Source organism: Oncorhynchus kisutch, linkage group LG3, assembly GCF_002021735.2.
Source record: "Oncorhynchus kisutch isolate 150728-3 linkage group LG3, Okis_V2, whole genome shotgun sequence".
Taxonomy (NCBI): Eukaryota; Metazoa; Chordata; class Actinopteri; order Salmoniformes; family Salmonidae; genus Oncorhynchus; species Oncorhynchus kisutch.
Genome location: NC_034176.2, coordinates 17,753,248 through 17,771,520, shown reverse-complemented (window position 1 = coordinate 17,771,520; position 18,273 = coordinate 17,753,248). Strand labels below are relative to the sequence as shown.

The following is an 18,273-nucleotide window of genomic DNA, read 5'->3' as shown; positions in this document are numbered from 1 at the left end:
GGTTGAGGAAGGACAGAGAGGGTGTACTGCTGTGCCCAAATGGAAGCAGCACACAGACTGTACCATGACCAGGGGTTACAGGATTTATTAGTGCTCTCAGTAGAGGGACTGAACCATCGATTGGCTCATTCGTTAACAAAGATACACCACCCAAAAAAATCTACCAGATACAATAGATTTCCATTCACATTGCTTAACATAATTAAAGCCTTACGTGGTGAATAGTGAATTAACTACAAACAACTTTTCTTTTGACACAGTTATCATAATGGCAGAGTTGTAACTTTGTGTTGTAAACCAACTGTCATTTCTATGTCTATTTTCGAATCCCCCAGTTTATGGCAAATTGCACCCACCCTGTTCCTTCCATCTCAACTCACAGACTTCTTACTGGTCACTTTTTGGCACAAGGGGAGACCTGGCAGATATGGAAGCCTTGTACCTGGCAGCTTTGGGTGCCTTGTACCTGGCAGCTATGGAAGCCTTGTACCTGGCAGCTATGGAAGCCTTGTACCTGGCAGCTATGGAAGCCTTGTACCTGGCAGCTATGGATGCCTTGTACCTGGCAGCTATGGATGCCTTGTACCTGGCAGCTATGGATGCCTTGTACCTGGCAGCTATGGATGCCTTGTACCTGGCAGCTATGGAAGCCTTGTACCTGGCAGCTATGGAAGCCTTGTACCTGGCAGCTATGGATGCCTTGTACCTGGCAGCTATGGATGCCTTGTACCTGGCAGCTATGGATGCCTTGTACCTGGCAGCTATGGATGCCTTGTACCTGGCAGCTATGGATGCCTTGTACCTGGCAGCTATGGATGCCTTGTACCTGGCAGCTATGGATGCCTTGTACCTGGCAGCTATGGATGCCTTGTACCTGGCAGCTATGGATGCCTTGTACCTGGCAGCTATGGATGCCTTGTACCTGGCAGCTATGGATGCCTTGTACCTGGCAGCTATGGATGCCTTGTACCTGGCAGCTATGGATGCCTTGTACCTGGCAGCTATGGAAGCCTTGTACCTGGCAGCTATGGAAGCCTTGTACCTGGCAGCTATGGAAGCCTTGTACCTGGCAGCTATGGAAGCCTTGTACCAGGCAGCTATGGAAGCCTCGTACCTGGCAGCTATGGAAGCCTTGTACCTGGCAGCTATGGAAGCCTTTTATTGTATGTTGCAACGGTCAAAATGATGTGAATTCCATAGTTGGGAGATAGAGTAGAGAGTTTGGTGTAGAGCTGCTTTATGATGCTGGCAGAGAACTGGTGTCTGCCGTTGGCTGGGTACCTGTTGGGGTGGGACGACGGCAACATGAACTGGAAGTCTACAGCACACGTCCCGTCCTGCAACTGGCGATGCTGGAGGCTGTTCAGCTCATAAGCAATGTAGCCCCTGCGTACGTACACCTATAGGGAGGGGACAGCGGGAAGAGAACATAAGGGAGAATTTTAGGGAAATGACCCCATCAGGATGAAGCCAAATCCGGTTTACATGCTGTTCATTATGCTCACCTCCAAGGCAGCCATGCACACCACCCGGTTAGAATGGTAGAAGAAATTGGGCAAAACATCGAAGATGGTGGTCTCAGACAGGATGAGTTTCTGCCGAGGGGAAAAGCAATATTATCCTTTAGATGTTGTGTAAGTCAACAACAACAAAAAATGCTGTTTTGCATACAACGCAGAAAATATGATGCTCACCTTCAGGTTCTCTGGGCAGAACTGGTGCCCATATATGTCAATGGCAGACAGAAAGATGGACTCCACCTGGTTGTGCCTCAGTTCATAAGAGGGCAGATGGGAAGCTATCAAAACCTGCAAAATACACACTTGTCCATTAATATCTGTTGTTTTGTAGCTACTAAACTGCCTATCTAAGTGAATAACATCTATCATCTTATCTGACTAAGGTTTTACAAGTCTTGACTGAAGTCTTAGAATGATGAAGAACAGTACACTCCATTGTGGGAAAACGTCATTCAGTACAAACAGTTGCGAAAAATACCTGTCTGGCACGCAGAGCCACCTTTGAGTTCTCCATCTTGTTGAGCTGTGTGAGCTCGTTCAGGATGGCCATCAGCTCGTCTGTTATGGTGGGGTCCCGGCCACACAGCTGATCCTAAACATCACCAGGGATACACAACCCACTCCCTATTAGCATTAGAGAGACGTAAAACATGGCCCCAATACAACAAACTACATATGTAGGAAAACTGCATTACAGGTTCACTGAAAATGATTACAATAATAATTTTGTATTATAAAGACAGGTGTGGTTTCAGAACCTGGTCTCAGAGCATTTTGTATTATTCTGTATGTAAATCCGAGACACTCGATTTAGTATGATATTTTACATTTCTTATGGTATGTATTCATTTGTGGATGTCCATCACCCATTTTGTATGATATGTCACGAATTACAATTCGGGGGAAGGGTTAACTAACATGTTAAGTAGTTGCAAAGTAGTTAAAAAGTTGCTAATTAGCTAAAATAATAAAGTTGTCTGTGATGAGATTCGAACTAGCAACCTTTGGGTTGCTAGACATTTGCGTTATACGCCTACCCCCCCAGTTATAAGCTCACCCCGACCAACCACCCTACTTTAGTTTTTTGCCTTAAGTAACCATCGGTGACAAATAAAATGTGATTTTGATTTGATGTTTCATGAGCTAAAATAAAATATCCCAGAAATCTTCCATATGGACAAAAAGCTTATTTTGCTCAAAGTTTGTGCACAAATTAGTTTGCATCGCTGTCAGTGAGAATTTCTCTTTGCCAAGATAATCCATCCACCTGACAGGTGTGGCATATCAAGAAGCTGACTAAAAAGCATGATCATTACACAGGTTTATGCTGGGGACAATAAAAGGCCACTAAAAATGAGCAGTTTTGTCACAATGCCACACGTCTCAAGTTGAGGGAGCCTGCAATTGGCATGCTGACTGCAGGAATGTCCACCAGAGCTGTTGCCAGAAAATGTAATATTAATTTCTCTACCATTAGCTGCAGACCACATGTATGGCGTTGTGTGGGTGAGCGGTTTGCTGATGTCAACACTGTGAACAGAGTGCCACATGGTGGTGGTGGGGTTATGGTTTTGGACGGCATAAACTACGGACAATAAACACAATTGCATATTATCAACGGCAAATTTGAATGCACAGAGATACCGGATGCCCATTGTCGTGCCATTCATCCCCGCTATCACTTCATGTTTCAGCATGATAATGCACGACTACACGACGCAAAGATCTGTACACAATTCCTGGAAGGTGAAAATGTCCCAGTTCTTCCATGGCCTGCATCCATGGCCTGCATACTCACCAGACAGGTCACCCATTGAGCATGTTTGGAATGCTCTGGATCAACGTGTACGACAGCGTGTTCCGGTTCCAACCAATATCCAGCAATTTCACACAGTCATGGAACAGGAGTGGGACATTCCACAATCAACAGCCTGATCAACTTTATGCGAAGGAGATGCATCGCTCTGCATCTGACTGGTTTTCTGATCCCCACCCCTAGGCATCTGTGACCAACAGATGCATATCTGTATTCCCAGTCATGTGAAATCAATAGATTAGGGCCTAATTTATTTATTTCAATTGACTGATTTCCTTAAATTAACTGTAACTCAGTAAAATCTTTGAAATTGTTGCATGTTGCGTTTATATTTTTGTTCATTATATTTTTGTTCACTATAATTTGAGTGTCCCGGATTTACATTTACTATGCTACGTCTACTCTATGAGGCCAGGCTGGGTTTCAATGACCAATGACAAAGTCAAGCAGAGAACAGCTTGCAGGTTGTGTTGGTTGACCCCTCCGATATAGCATAAACATTTGCGCAATGCATTTTCCTTTATAAAGATTGAGGCTGAATTGATGTTTAAGCATCACTTGTTCTTCATCAAGTGGAGGCGGAGCTGTGGGTGTTAAGTTGAGAAAGTATTCTTACAATAAGCATAGTGACCAGGATGTTCTTTTTGGATACTTGGGCGTGAGAAAAGATGCTCGCCAGCACAGGGGTCATGTCAGGCTTGTACTGCTCCCTCAGGTTGATCACACACTTGTCGTAGTGAGCTGTTCACAAAAGGAAAACATATTGGAATACCATGTATCACCACAATCTAAAATAACATACAGTCTATGTCTTGATTATATCCACAGTGAAACACCAATCACCTTGCTGGAACTGCATTTCAACCTGAAGATAACGGTTGAGCAGATCAAGCACCACAGACTTCATGTAACCCCGGATTCCACTGCGGTACCTGTGACACATTCATATTACAATCCACTCAAACATCATATATCTGAAGTCATGTCTGTTATGGAGTGATGATTCAGATGTGAAATAAGAGAAGTGTGACCTCTGCACCAGCTGGACGATACTCTGAGTGTTCATGAAGAACACTTCCCGGTCACCCTTCCTCTGTAAGGTGGCCGCATGGCTGTCCAGGATACAGGCAATCTAAAAATGGAGGGGGAACAAATTCAGTAGGCATACTGTAGAAGGATTCACTTCATTAGTTGAGAGGTGGATGCAGTTCACTGTGCATTTATTCAATTCCCAGTCCCAAGTCTGATCATGTGGTGGCGATTGTATGGTGCCTGACAATGACTAAGAGTTGGCAAGACAGCACAAAAAGATCTGGGGACCAACCTGCTACTAAGGTACTCAGAGGCCACTCACTTTGGCGAAGTGTGAATGGTCAGACGGAGCATATCAGTTAGGATTCCAGGCTAAGTCACTCACCCTTTGGCTGGGGAACTGGCAGAGCACCGAGGTGATGTTGCTGGCGTACTGGGCCATGACTTTGCGGATGGCCTTCTCCACACCGGGCGGGATACGGCTGGACACGCTGGTCATGATCTCCTGCAGCTCCAGCAGGGGAAGCGAGGGGTCCCGCAGGGTCTTCATCAGGGAGCCCACCCACAGCTTCACCTGAAGGGGTGGGGGGAACATACTGTCATCACACCCTTATATCACACCCTTGTCCCACAGCTCAATCAACATTCCCATTCTACAGCGTGCACAAGGGATAAAATTGCCCGCATTCCAACTTGTCTTCATAACAATCTGACAAGATTTACGTGGTTCCGGAGAAGATAAAACACTTCTTTGGGGCATTATGCGATCTGATAATCTGCTTGACTACGATAATAATGTCGACCTGGAACCTTGCGACCCCTCTATTGGTATGTGCAGCGCTGCAGTAGGTGGAGGCCCACACCTTGTTGCTGAAGTAGGGCTCGGTGAGGCAGTAGCCATCCATGACCTTGACCAGGTTCTCCAGGACCATGTGGAAGACCTGGTGGAGCTTCTCACCCACAATGGGCAGCGGCTGCTGGGCTGGGAGAGAGGCCGTGTTCAGCTCCACCTAAGAGATCCACAGGAAGACAGAGATTCAGATATAAACCAGCCTCCAAATGTGTGACTGACCACTGCATCATCCCTGCTATTGACTGGCTGACTGATGGGACTGTTGTGTAGGTGGGTTCTTGTCCATGCCTATGTGAAGGCGTGTGATTTACATGATGTACACTACCGTTCACAAGTTTTGGGTCACTTAGAAAATCCTTGTTTTTGAAAGAAAAGCACATTTTTTGTCCATTAAAATAACAAAAAATGTATCAGTAATACAGTGTAGACATTGTTAATGTTGTAAATGACTATTGTAGCTGGAAACGGCTGATTTTTTATGGAATATCTACAGAACAGAGGCCCATTATCAGCAACCATCACTCCTGTGTTCCAATGGCACGTTGTGTTAGCTAATCCAAGTTTATTAGAAGGCTAATTGATCATGCAATTATGTTAGCACAGCTGAAAACTGTTGGGCTAATTAAAGCAATAAAACTGGCCTTCTTTAGAATAGTTGAGTATCTGGAGCATCAGCATTTGAGCGATCGATTACAGGCTCAAAATGGCCAGAAACAAAGAACTTTCTTCTGAAACTCGTCAGTCTATTCTTGTTCTGAGAAATGAAGGCTATTTCATGCGAGAAATTGCTCTAGAAACTGAAGATCTCGTACAAGGCTGTGTACTTCTCCCTTCACAGAACAGCACAAACTGGCTCTAACCACAATAGAAAGAGAAGTGGGAGGCCCCGGTGCACAACTATGCAAGAGGACAAGTACATTAGAGTATCTAATTTGAGAAACAGACGCTTCACAAGTCCTTAACTGGCAGCTTCATTAAATAGAACTCGCAAAACACCAGTCTCAACGTCAAACCGTGAAGAGGCGACTCCGGGATGCTGGCCTTCTAGGCAGAGTTGCAAAGAAAAAGCCATATCTCAGACTGGCCAATAAAAATATGGGCAAAAGAACACAGACACTGGACAGAGGAAGATTGGAAAAAAGTGTTATGGATAGACAAATCTAAGTTTGAGGTTCGGGTCACAAAGAAGAACATTCGTGAGATGCAGAAAAAAAGAACAGATGCTGTAGGAGTGCTTGACGCCATCTGTCAAGCATGGTGGAGGCAATGTGGTGGTCTGGGGGTGCTTTGGTGGTGGTAAAGTAGTAGATTTGTTCAGTGTAAAAAGGATCTTGAAGATTTTGCAACGCCATGCCATACCCTGTGAATGGCGCTTAATTGGAGCCAATTTCCTCCTACAACAGGACAATGACCCAAAGCACAGCTCCAAACTATGCAATAACTATTTAGGGAAGAAGTCAGCTGGTATTCTGTCTATAATAGAGTGGCCAGCACAGTCACCGGATATCAACCCTATTGAGCTGTTGTTGAAGCAGCTTGACTGTATGGTATGTAAGAAGTGCCCATCAAGCCAATCCAACTTGTGGGAGGTGCTTCAGGAAGCATGGGGTGAAATCTCTTCAGATTAAGGTCTGCAAGGCTGTAATTGCTGCAAATGGAGGATTCTTTGACGAAAGCAAAGTTCCAAGGACACAATTATTATTTCCATTAAAAATCCTTATTTATAACCTTGTCAACGTCTCGACTACATTTCCTAATCATTTTGCAACTCATTTCATGTATGTTTTAATGGAAAACAAGGACATTTCTAAGTGACCCCAAGCTTTTTTGAATGGTGGTGTATGTTTTTAAACCTATTGCACTACTATGTGATTTGTACTGTATTATGTGATAAGAATGCCTGCTATAATAGCTGTGTCCGAAATGGCACCCTATTCCCTATATAATACAGTGTAAATGTTGGATAGTGTGCCAGTTCAGATGCAGCAATAGAGTTGTATTGAAGTAGGTGAGGGGGTGACTTGCTGGATGGATGCTGCTGGGGTTGTCCAGGTCCATGCGTGCCACCACACAGCCAGGCTCCAGCACCGCCCCATGCCTCTTCACATAGTGGACACAGCCAGACTCCACCACTGTCAGTGTCATCACCATCTTCATGACCTGCAGACGCACCGCAGAAGTCAGTTGGCACACGCACACACACAAACAAGACTGACTACACATGTAACGATTATCGAATTATGAAAACCAAACCTGTAGACATACAGTAGGTTTTCATGGACTCCTCGCTCACCTCGATCTCTGCATACGAGTTCCCTGCACAGATATGGCCTCCGTCCTCCACCAGGTACAGCAGGAGCTTACCAGCAGAGGACGACCTCAGCACTGTAGGGTCTTTCTCCTTCTCAAACACACACGTCTTGTTGCCAACAGTGATCCGGTAGCTAGAGGGTTACAAATACATACATTCATGATGGCAAAATAATTGTCTTAATGGCCCATCCATCCACCCGACAGAATGTCCCACCTGGCCACTTCCTCCTTCATGTAGGTGGTGTAGCTGCTGCCGTCGTAGGAGAGCAAGAGGCCGCCGTCACTCAGCCGGTGGACATCGATCTCAATGTCCGAGCCATTCATGATGACAACGTACGTGGTGGGGGACTGGCGAGCCACCTGTCAGTCACAAACAATGTTGAAGTCTTATTGGTTGATAACTCTTGAGGGGTGAATCCTAACTTCCACTTGAAATGAATTTTGACTTAGTCATGCATTGATGTCAATAGGAGACTAAGTGAAAATTTGACTGAAATTAAGATTCGCCCCTGATCAATCAAATGTATTTATAAAGCCCTTTTTACATCAGCAGATGTCAAAGTGCTGTACAGAAACCCAGCCTAAAACCCCAAACAGCAAAGCAGATGTAGAAGCACTTATCCCTGAGAGGATAAGATCAAGCCATGACAGAGAATGAGACAGGTGTAATGAGAGGTCTTCGTACCTTGAGGCAGTATTTGATCCCCTCATAGACCAGGTCCACCTTGACAGTATTGAGCAAACTGGCTGCAGGCAGCACCTGGCCCCTACAGAAGGACATTACACATACTGGATTTAGACAGGTGTACAACTTCACAGCAATAACACACCGACAAAGGTGATATTCGGATTCTCTTCCTTCTCCCCCTCAAGGATTTATAAGTATTGGATTGGTTGTAACAAATATGGGAGAAAAACACTCCATCTAACGCCATGCCAATCCAATACTTTTTCAGCCTTGAGGGGAAAGTAACAATTGCACACTTCAGGGAGAAGGGGGGGTGAGAATGTGAATTGGGCTATAGTAGGCCACCTTTCCAGTGAGTGCAGGAAGTCGGACATGCTCTTCCTGAAACTAGCGTCCGCCACGTGTAACGACCCGCAGACAATGCCCAGCATGGTGTCTGGCCTCTCCGCCTTCAGGGAGAACACACACACGTTGGAGATGTTTTCACACACACAGACGTTGGAGATTTGTTTTTAACCAACTCTCGTCTTACAGGATTGACTTTTTAAAGATTTACGTTCATATTCCACAAGGGTCCTCTACCTGAACTTTATCTGCGATGAGATTATCCAACCAGCCGGTGTCGATGTCGTTGTTCCTGAAGCTCTCTGTCTCCAACAGCTTGATGAGGTACTCCACCGTGGTCCTGAAGTCCCCCCGGATACACAGCTCCTTCATGGCCACCACCATGTTCCTGCGCCACCACACAGTAACCACCACCACTATCACCCCCCAGATATGGTAAGACACCAACACACAAACCACCAACTCATACAGAATTCCAAATGGATCTGAGCCCATACACCCAAATCACTCATGTAGATCTGAGAGCACTTTGATAATAGCTTCATCTTGCCTTCTGATTGGCCAGGTGAAAATGTCACCATATTGCTTCCACCTATCCTATCCTCAGGTCTACAGAAGTGGTTAGGGAGTAGAGGCTAGCGGTCGATAGGGACTTCATCAGAATAACTGTCTACAACACAACAGGGCAAGGAAGGACTCACGAAATGGCCTCCTCTCGGTTCTCCCCCCAGGAGAAGCAGTGGCCGAACTGGGAGTCAGCAAACTCGTGCAACCCCCCGGTAGCCCCGACACTGAAGTAGCCCCACACGTTCTTACTGCTGCGGAAGTTGAGCTCCTGCACTGTGCCCGAGCTGGGCTTGAAGCCCTGTGAGTGACAAGGAGGGAGGACAGGTCAGTTGTAAGCCTGCAGAACCCATGCCATCTCCTGTTAAGAATATGGCCGGCCAGCCCTGTAGAATGCACACCTCGTCTGGGTTCTCGCTGGTGATGCGGGCCGCGATGACGTGTCCCCGGGGACTGGGTACACAGTCGGGGGCCTCAAAGTTGATGGTGGTGTCCCCCCAAGGGGCCTCTCCATAAAGCATGCGGATGTCTTTGATCCTGTGGAGGGGGATCCCCATGGCTATCTACAACAAAGGAGAAAGACCAAGTTAACATGGTTTATTCCCAAGGAACTATTCACAGTTCCTAAAGCTTTCAGAACATCTCAACAACCACATTAATATGACATTTTACTGAGATTGCGGGAAAAAATGGAATGCGATCATTAACTACGCCAAAGGACGAGATTAAACCCTGACCTCTGGCTGCTGCGTACCTGTAGCTGGGCGGCAGGCAGGTTGACATCCCCAATCATCTCTGTGCAGGGGTGTTCCACCTGCAGACGGGGGTTGAGCTCTAAGAAGTGGAAGCTCCCATCTTCAGAGAAGAGGTACTCCACGGTGCCTGCGCTCACGTAGCCCACCATCTTAGCCATCCGCACTGCATACTGACATGGGGAGGGGGAGGGGGCTTGTGTTCATTAGGCACCAAGAGGAAGATAACTGACTAAAACAGGGAGGGACTACATTTTCCATTGTGTGCCCTAATGAACACAACTATGGAATAGTGAAATGGCCGAAAAACAAGTATCTAAATGTCAAAGGGGAGAATCGTCATTACAATGGAGAACACAACGACAAGGAAAGGCCCTCTGTGTCTCACCTGCTCCATGTGCTCAAAGGTGGTGGAAGATGCTATGGTGGCTGGGGCCTCCTCAATGATCTTCTGGTGTCTCCGCTGGATGGAGCAGTCTCGGCCAAACAGGGAGATGGCGTTGCCGTACTGGTCGGCAAGGATCTGGACCTCCAGGTGACGGGCATGCTGGGCCAACTGCATGACGAAGATGGGCGAGCCAGGCACCTCCGACTGCACCTGTAGATGTATGGATCCATCGATTTGTATTAGATGAGGGTAACACAAAATTGTGCTAATTATGGACATGACATCTCATGCAGTGTGTGTGTGTGTGTGTGTGTGTGTGTGTTTCAGGTGTTATGGGCAGCCTATCTGTGTGGATGTGGATTCAAATAAAGTATTAAAATGTGTGTGTGTGCATGCGAAATGCGATGACACAAACCTGTCTAAAGAAGCTGGGAAAGTCCTCAGCGTTGTCCACCTTCCGGATGCCCTTACCCCCTCCTCCTTCTGACGCTTTTATCACCACCGGGTAGCCAATTCTGTCTGCTCCCTTTCAGGAGAAAGCACATTGCAGACGAAAGGATATTCAGCAACCCTGAACTTGAAATCAAATATTTTATTGTTAAAACCAGCGCGTTTCATCTTCAGTTTGCTCCACTGTTTATGAACCTTGGTTTAAAAGAGAGTTAGGGACAGCATTTCCATTGCTCGGGAAAGAAACACATTGAAATCCACCGTTTCAGACATCTTAAAGGACATCAATACAAACAGAGTGAATTAAATACCTCTCCAGTGACTACTTGTCATATGCTGCAATGGATGTCTCAATAGTTTCAGCATTGGCGATGGCGTGGAGATGCTTACCGCAAGTCCAACGTCAACATCACGCACGCAGCCGTGCACGTAGACCTCTGGAGGCACGCTGATCACGTGGCCGAGCCTCTGGTCCTCCTCTGTCCAGTCTACTCTCAGACCTACAGCACACGCAAGAGAAAATAACATGAGACCTAGCTCAGGACAAATACACTGTTATGACAGAGTATAGAATAGAACAGAATCATCTTCAAAACCGCTAGTGTCAAAACACAACAGTCAGTCACCCAGTCAGAGTCCTAAAACTAGGGGTGTGGGGAAGGGGTTAAGATGCAAGGATGGATGGATGGGGGAGGTCTGGGGGTAAGTGTGGGGCAGGGGGGTATATAACCTGATCCACTCCAGGGCAGGGTGGGGATGTCTGCGCTCTGGGCCACGATGGAGGAGGCCACCTTATCACCCAGGGCCCACATGGCCTTACTGGATGGCCCTGAGACACAGGCAAAAAAATATACAAAAAATAAACATATCTACATCAACACACCACAATGAATGGTGCTTGTGTTGTAATGCGAGTTAACCATCCAATAATCCACAAACGGCTTCATGCCGGGCTGTACCTAAGAAGGAGATTCCGTTCTTGTCCAGGAGCTCAGGCAGTTTGGGGTTCTCAGAGGCGTGACCCCATCCAACCCAGACCGCCTGTGAACAATAAGAAAACCGAGATCAGAGTGGGAGCCATGAAAATATATTTACTAGAAGAGACAAAGCCTCTCAGACCAATTTGACAGCAACATTCATCGGTGCACTCAATATGGACACCGGTCCACCCATCATAGGACATTGGGACTTGATTTGGGATTGGTAATGTCCCTTCTAAGCAAAAACAAATTCTCCTGTGGGTGAGAATGGAGATGGAGGAGCACCGTCTGACCTGTACAGGGATCCTCTTGGCGATGTCCACTATCAACTCTACGTTGGCATAGTTGTTGTTGTTGGCGCCGCCGGGTACGGGTACATAGTGGTCCGCCATTTTGATATACTCTATAGAAGAGTCACACACAGTCACATTAGTTATTTGTGAGACGTTCACACAGAAATAATTTATTTGGAGTAATTGAGTGACTCGCTGTCGACTTTATCTACAGATGTGCCAAGAGACACAATGAGGAACAACCATCTGGAGCTGATGATGATGACCTGCTAAAACATGTTTCACTGACCTGCATTCGCTTTCAGGTCCTCAGGGGTGACCATCACTACAAAACGGATGGTCTTCTCATTCCGGAACATCTCGTAGGACCAACGGCGGATGGAACGCATACATTTGACCGCCGCTATGCCATTATTAGCTATCAGCACCTTGTGAAAGAGAAAAAGTGGGAGAGAGAGAAAGAAAGAGAAAAAGAGAGAAAGAAAAAAGTATAGAAAAAGAGAGACAAAAAGAGAAAAAAAAAGAGAAGAAAGTAAACGGTACTCAACTCAACTTTTGACATTATTTTGTTGTCTGTTGCTCATAGCTTAATGAGGAGTTTAGTCAAGAGAGACACACATTTAGTGACACGCATCCAAAAAATGCACAGACAGACAGGGAGGGATATCTTACCTTATCTATCACACGGTTTCCTCCGAAGCGGGTGACAAACTCAGCCGGCGAGGCCACGGTGAAGTCTCTTTGCAGCTCAATTTTTCGGTGCTCGCGACCCTTCTTCACCAGATGTGGGTGAGACATGCTAGGCCTGGAAAGAGAAATAAATACAAGTGGTTGTCCAAGAGCACAAACGCATCAATGCCTCACGCTTTTTATAAATATTTCATACGCACAACTCAAGTAAAACATTAAGCAACTGGCAATCAGTCATTTCTGTGTTGGGACAAATCTCTGCATCATGTAAAGTAGGTCCCGGTAAATTAGGACGTAGGACTTCTAGAAGAACATTCCCGTCCAGCAAGCAAGTTCACCAACATCGGACTCACGGGCCAAACCCAGAACGAGGAGGAAACAGCAGCATTGGACCATCACAGCAATCAGCCAAAGTTCAGTCTCTACAGAGGGTAATGGTTGTGCTGTCACAGCTCAGGTCACAAGTGCATGTCTTATCTTCTCTGTGAGACAAACATTTTGTCAGCCATATCCTAAGCAAGGTGTTCAGTCTACCGTGACAGACAAATGTTTCAACTCGGCGACAATCTGACAGGCTACAATACAACACACATGCTAATCCTTTCAGTTACCTACAGAGGTGCCGCAGACATGCCTGGTACTGCACGTATAAACAATGCTCCCAGACCACAGAGACAATCAAAGGTTAATGTGTTATCAGCAAAAATACATAGCCTAGTTACACAAGCCCTTAATCCTATCAGCAGTGGCAGAGCATTTTACCATCTCTCCATTGTGCACAACCACCAAAATGTTCACATGGACCAAGTTCATATGAAAAATATATGCTAATGGAAACAATACTAACTGCACTCTGTTAAGCTGACAAGTAAGCATCAATAAAAAAAGGTGTGATACTAACAAGAGCAGTGTGCAGGTTTCTATTTTCTTTAAAGTTCTCTCTATGTTACCATGTAACTGAAACAAGATTGCTCAAATGTGCGAGTGACGTTTTACATTTTGAACTGCAGTCAGTTAAAAGTAACCTGGAAATGGGTTTTCGTTTTCAATTCAAAATTTCTGTTCAAAATATAATGAATCAATTAGAAGCCAGACTTTCAGAATATCTGCCTATATTATTGAAGAGTGACAGGGGGCACAATAAAACAATATAATGTTCACTACCGAGAATGATCAAACACTAAACAATACAGGGGTAATTCCAAGGTAATTATGCTTTGACTCATACCAAACAAAAAAACAATGATTTCAAAGTTGAACAAACCATACAATTCTATGCAAAAGGACTACTTTTAACAATTTGAAAATAAAAATGTACTAAAACTAATTTAGTGGAAGAACTGTGCCAATGCAAACTTTGGTGATGGAGTTAAGATAAAATCTCCCTCAGGTTTTCATGCAAACATGTTGTCCAAAAACTCTTAAATACTGTATCTCCTCCGAATTAAGATTTAAAAAATGTCTGCAAAAAAAAATGGGGTGTCAGCTATGACATACACTACCGTTCAAAAGTTTGGGGTCTCTTCGAAATGTCCTTGTTTTTGAGAGAGAACCACATTTTTTGTCCATTAAAATAACAACATCAAATTGAAATTGATCAGAAATACAGTGTCGACATTGTTTATGTTGTAAATGACTATTGTAGCTGGCAACGGCTGATTTTTTATGGAATATCTACATAGGCGTACAGAGGCCCATTATCAGCAACCATCACTCCTGTGTTCCAATGGCACGTTGTGTTAGCTAATCCAAGTTGATCATTTTAAAAGGCTAAGTGATCATTTGCAATTATGTTAGAACAGCTGAAACTGTTGTGCTGATTAAATAAGCAATAAAACTGGCATTCTTTAGACTAGTTGAGCACTTAGAGCATCAGCATTTGTGGGTTCGATTACAGGCTCAAAATGTCCAGAAACAAATAACTTTCTTCTGAAACTCGTCAGTCTATTCTTGTTCTGAGAATTGAAGGCTATTCCATGCGAGAAATTGCCAAGAAACTGAAGAACGCTGTGTACTACTCACAGAACAGAACAGCGCAAACTGGCCCTAAACAGAATAGAAAGAGAAGTGGGAGGCCCCGGTGCACAAGTGAGCAAGAGGACAAGTACATTAGAGTGTCTAGTTTGAGAAACAGATGCCTCAAGTCCTCAACTGGCAGCTTCATTAAATAGTACCCGCAAAACGGCAGTCTCAACGTCAACAGTGAAGAGGCGACTCCGGGATGCTAGGCTTCTAGGCAGAGTTCCTCTGTCCAGTGTGTGTGTCCTTTTGCCCATCTTAATATTTTTTATTGGCCAGTCTGAGATATGGATTTTCTTTGAAACTCCGCCTAGAAGGCCAGCATCCCAGAGTTGCCTCTTCACTGTTGACGTTGATACTGGTGTTTTGCAGGTACTATTTAATGTACCATTTTAATTGGTGATCTGTAAGCCAGCTGATGAGAAATGTTGCAAATCATCTTTTTAAATCTGTGAAATGTTTGCAGGACAACACAATCTTTCCCGAAAGGTGTGAAAGTAGGAAATTGTAACATTATCTGACTAAAAACGTTAGAAATTCAGCTGTCCGTTTTCTGGTCAATGTAGGCTTGCTTGCAACTCTGGGTCGTCCTTTCCTGTGGCGGTCCTCATGAGAGCTAGTTTCATCATAGCGATTGATGGTTTTTGCAACTGTACTTGAAGAAACTTTCAAAGTTCTAGAAATTTTCCAGATTGACTGACCTTCATGTCTTAAAGTAATGATGGACTGTTGTTTCTCTTTGCTTATTTGAGCTGTTCTTGCCATAATATGGACTTGGTATTTTACCAAATAGGGATATCTTCTGTATATCACCCCTACCTTGTCACAACACAACTGATTGGCTCAAACAAATTAAGAAGGAAAGGAATTCCACAAATTAACAAGCCACACATGTTAATTGAAATGCATTCCAGGTGACTACCTCATGAAGCTGGTTGAGAGAATGCCAAGAGTGTGCAAAGCTGACAACAATACAAAAAGGGTGGCTACTTTGAAGAATCTCAAATATATTTTGATTTGTTTAACACTTCTTTGGTTACTACATGATTCCCTATGTGTTATTTAATTGTTTTGATGTCTTCACTATTATTCTACAAAGTAGAAAATAGTACACATTTAAAAATTTAATTGAATGAGTAGGTGTTTCCAAACTTTTGACTGGTACAGTGTATGAAACATATAACACTAACATATCTTGATTAGATAAGTATTCAATCCCCTGAGTCAATAAATGTTAGAATCACCTTTGGCAGCAATTACAGCTGTGAGTCTTTCTGGGAAAGTCTCTAAGATCTTTCCACACCTAGATTGTATAATATTTGCACATTATTATTTTAAAAATTATTCAAGCTGTGTCAAGTTGGTTGTTGATCATTGCTAGACAACCATTTTCAAATCTTGCCATAGATTTTCATGCCGATATAAGACAAAACTGTAACTAGGCCACTCAAGAACATTCAATGTTGTCTTGGTAAGCAACTCCAGTGTTTCATTGGCCTTGTTTTAGTTTATTATCCTGCTGAAAGGTGAATTTGTCTCCCAGTGTCTGTTGGAATGCAGACTGAACTAGGTTTTCTTCTAGGATTTTGTCTGTGCTTAATTCTATTCCATTTCTTTTTATCCCCTCAAAAACGCACTAGTCCTTGCCGATTACAAGCATACACATAACACGATTCAGCTACCACCATACTTGAAAATATGAAGAGTGGTACACAGTGATGCATTGTTCGATTTGCCCCAAAAATAACACTTTGTATTCAGGACTTATTTAGGGTTGTAATAACCAAAAAGGGTTTGAATGACTCAAGACATTTCAGCTTTTCAATTTTATATACATTTTTAAAAACATAATTCCACTTTGACATGATGGGGTATTGTGTGTAGGCCAGTAACACAAAATCTCTATTTAATCCACCTTAAACTCAGGCTGTAAAACAAAATGTGGAAAAAGTCAAGGGGTGTAAATACTTAGTGAAGGCCCTGTAGCTAGCTAACCAAGACCAACTGGAATGCCACACTCAGCCTTCAAGTGCCTTTAGCAGCACAGCAGTCAAGTAAACAAACTCACAAATTGCTTCCTGAGGTCTAAAATAGCTGGACAAGAGGGCATTGAACCCATCATTGTTCTATTGTCTACTATTACAGAGAAAACAAAAATGGTACAGCTAGTGTGCCATTATTGATTACATGCCCCCCCCCACACCTCTCTTTTCAGTGTAAATACAGCTTTCCTGTTGAAGTTGTCAGTGATATCAAAAATGTTACAGCGACTAAGTTCACAACCTTTAAACCTGTTTCATAATGTGTCCTTTAACAAACATATTATCGATCCTGTGTCACATTGAAAAGAGACGGTGAGGAGTTCTTGTTGATGGCATTACTTCTGTAGTGGTCATGAGTCATGACACCTAAAGTCACCAGCAATGTGGATAAGAAAGGTTTGTTGAAAGAGGCTATCGTGCTAAGCAAAGATCTGTGGGAAGATGGCTGTATTACACTCTATGGTTTGTTTCTGCTTTCTTTTACAGCTTGAGTTGATTTCAGGGTGTGGTTCGATGCAGATGTCTCATGTGTGTGAGGGTGTTTGCAGATGGGAAGAGTTAGCCAAATTATTTTGCCAATTAGCTTCAGCTGGCTGTTGTGCGACCGTAGCAAACTTGGTTTGACTTTTGATAGCATATCTCCAGGGCTAGTTAGGGACCATCAGGAAATTAATTACACAATGTAAATTAGACCATATTTTCATGTTGGACACCTTTTAGTTTTCATTAAATGCTTTCAATATTTGTATATGAATATCTACAATTAGTTGGTTTGAGGTTTTAAGTCATTGAAATTTGGAGCCAATACACTTTTAACATACAGTATGTCTCATGGTCCATAATTACTGCAGGCATTACAATTGGCTTGCGTGCAGCTGCACTCCGAATTTATGATTACTTGTGTGCTGACAGCTGTGAGCATGTGGGCAGGATTGAAATTAACACAACCTTAATTTACATTGTGACATACTCATGTACAAAACTCTGCTTTGGACCAGACTGACTTTATGACCATAATTATTTAAACTTTGTAGTCAATTCTGACAGAATAAATGTTTTTGACTCATATCGATGCCACGTAGAAGTTGAGAAGTTGGTTTTTAGGGGCTTTGTATCATTATATATCTCTGTCTCAACCACACGTTTCCCAAACAAGGAAAATAAGTAGTTTGTACTATTCCAGTTCCACATGATGGAAATCAAGGTTGTAGAAACATCTCAAGGATGATCAATGGAAACCAGATGCACCGAAGCTCAATGTTTTTAGCAAAAGGGTCTGAATACTTTGTAAATAAGGTATAGTTTTAAAACATTTTAATACATTTCCAAAAATGTCTAAAAACCTGTTTTTGCTTTGACATTATGGTGTAGTGTGTGTAGTTTTTAAAATCCATTTTAGAATAAGGCTGTAACGGAACAAAATTGGGAAAAAGTCAAGAGGTCTGAATACTTTCTGAATGCACTGTATAGTATATGTGGTTCAAGTGGACGGTACCATACACACACACACACCAAGTTTTCCCCTGGC

The 18,273-nt window shown here is 43.8% G+C and overlaps 1 protein-coding gene across 7 annotated transcripts in view; it reads right to left on the bottom strand.

The window, feature by feature from the left end:
• Positions 1–18,273, bottom strand: part of LOC109876227 (acetyl-CoA carboxylase 2-like) — a 60,052-nt gene that overhangs the window by 18,009 nt on the left and 23,770 nt on the right. For 5 of the 7 annotated variants that reach the window (XM_031818032.1, XM_020468689.2, XM_020468696.2 and 2 more), the window contains 26 exons: positions 12,667–12,799; positions 12,284–12,422; positions 11,995–12,104; positions 11,681–11,762; positions 11,452–11,550; positions 11,112–11,221; positions 10,687–10,797; positions 10,272–10,481; positions 9,886–10,056; positions 9,533–9,694; positions 9,269–9,432; positions 8,805–8,955; positions 8,568–8,671; positions 8,220–8,301; positions 7,749–7,894; positions 7,515–7,665; positions 7,247–7,381; positions 5,232–5,378; positions 4,754–4,942; positions 4,368–4,468; positions 4,180–4,268; positions 3,953–4,077; positions 1,999–2,112; positions 1,695–1,808; positions 1,506–1,595; positions 1,282–1,400 (listed from right to left, as the gene is read on the bottom strand). In XM_031818032.1, coding sequence (XP_031673892.1) covers positions 1,282–1,400; positions 1,506–1,595; positions 1,695–1,808; positions 1,999–2,112; positions 3,953–4,077; positions 4,180–4,268; positions 4,368–4,468; positions 4,754–4,942; positions 5,232–5,378; positions 7,247–7,381; positions 7,515–7,665; positions 7,749–7,894; positions 8,220–8,301; positions 8,568–8,671; positions 8,805–8,955; positions 9,269–9,432; positions 9,533–9,694; positions 9,886–10,056; positions 10,272–10,481; positions 10,687–10,797; positions 11,112–11,221; positions 11,452–11,550; positions 11,681–11,762; positions 11,995–12,104; positions 12,284–12,422; positions 12,667–12,799 — 3,348 coding nt within the window. The other 2 variants (XM_031818031.1, XM_031818030.1) reach the window with 2 other exon arrangements.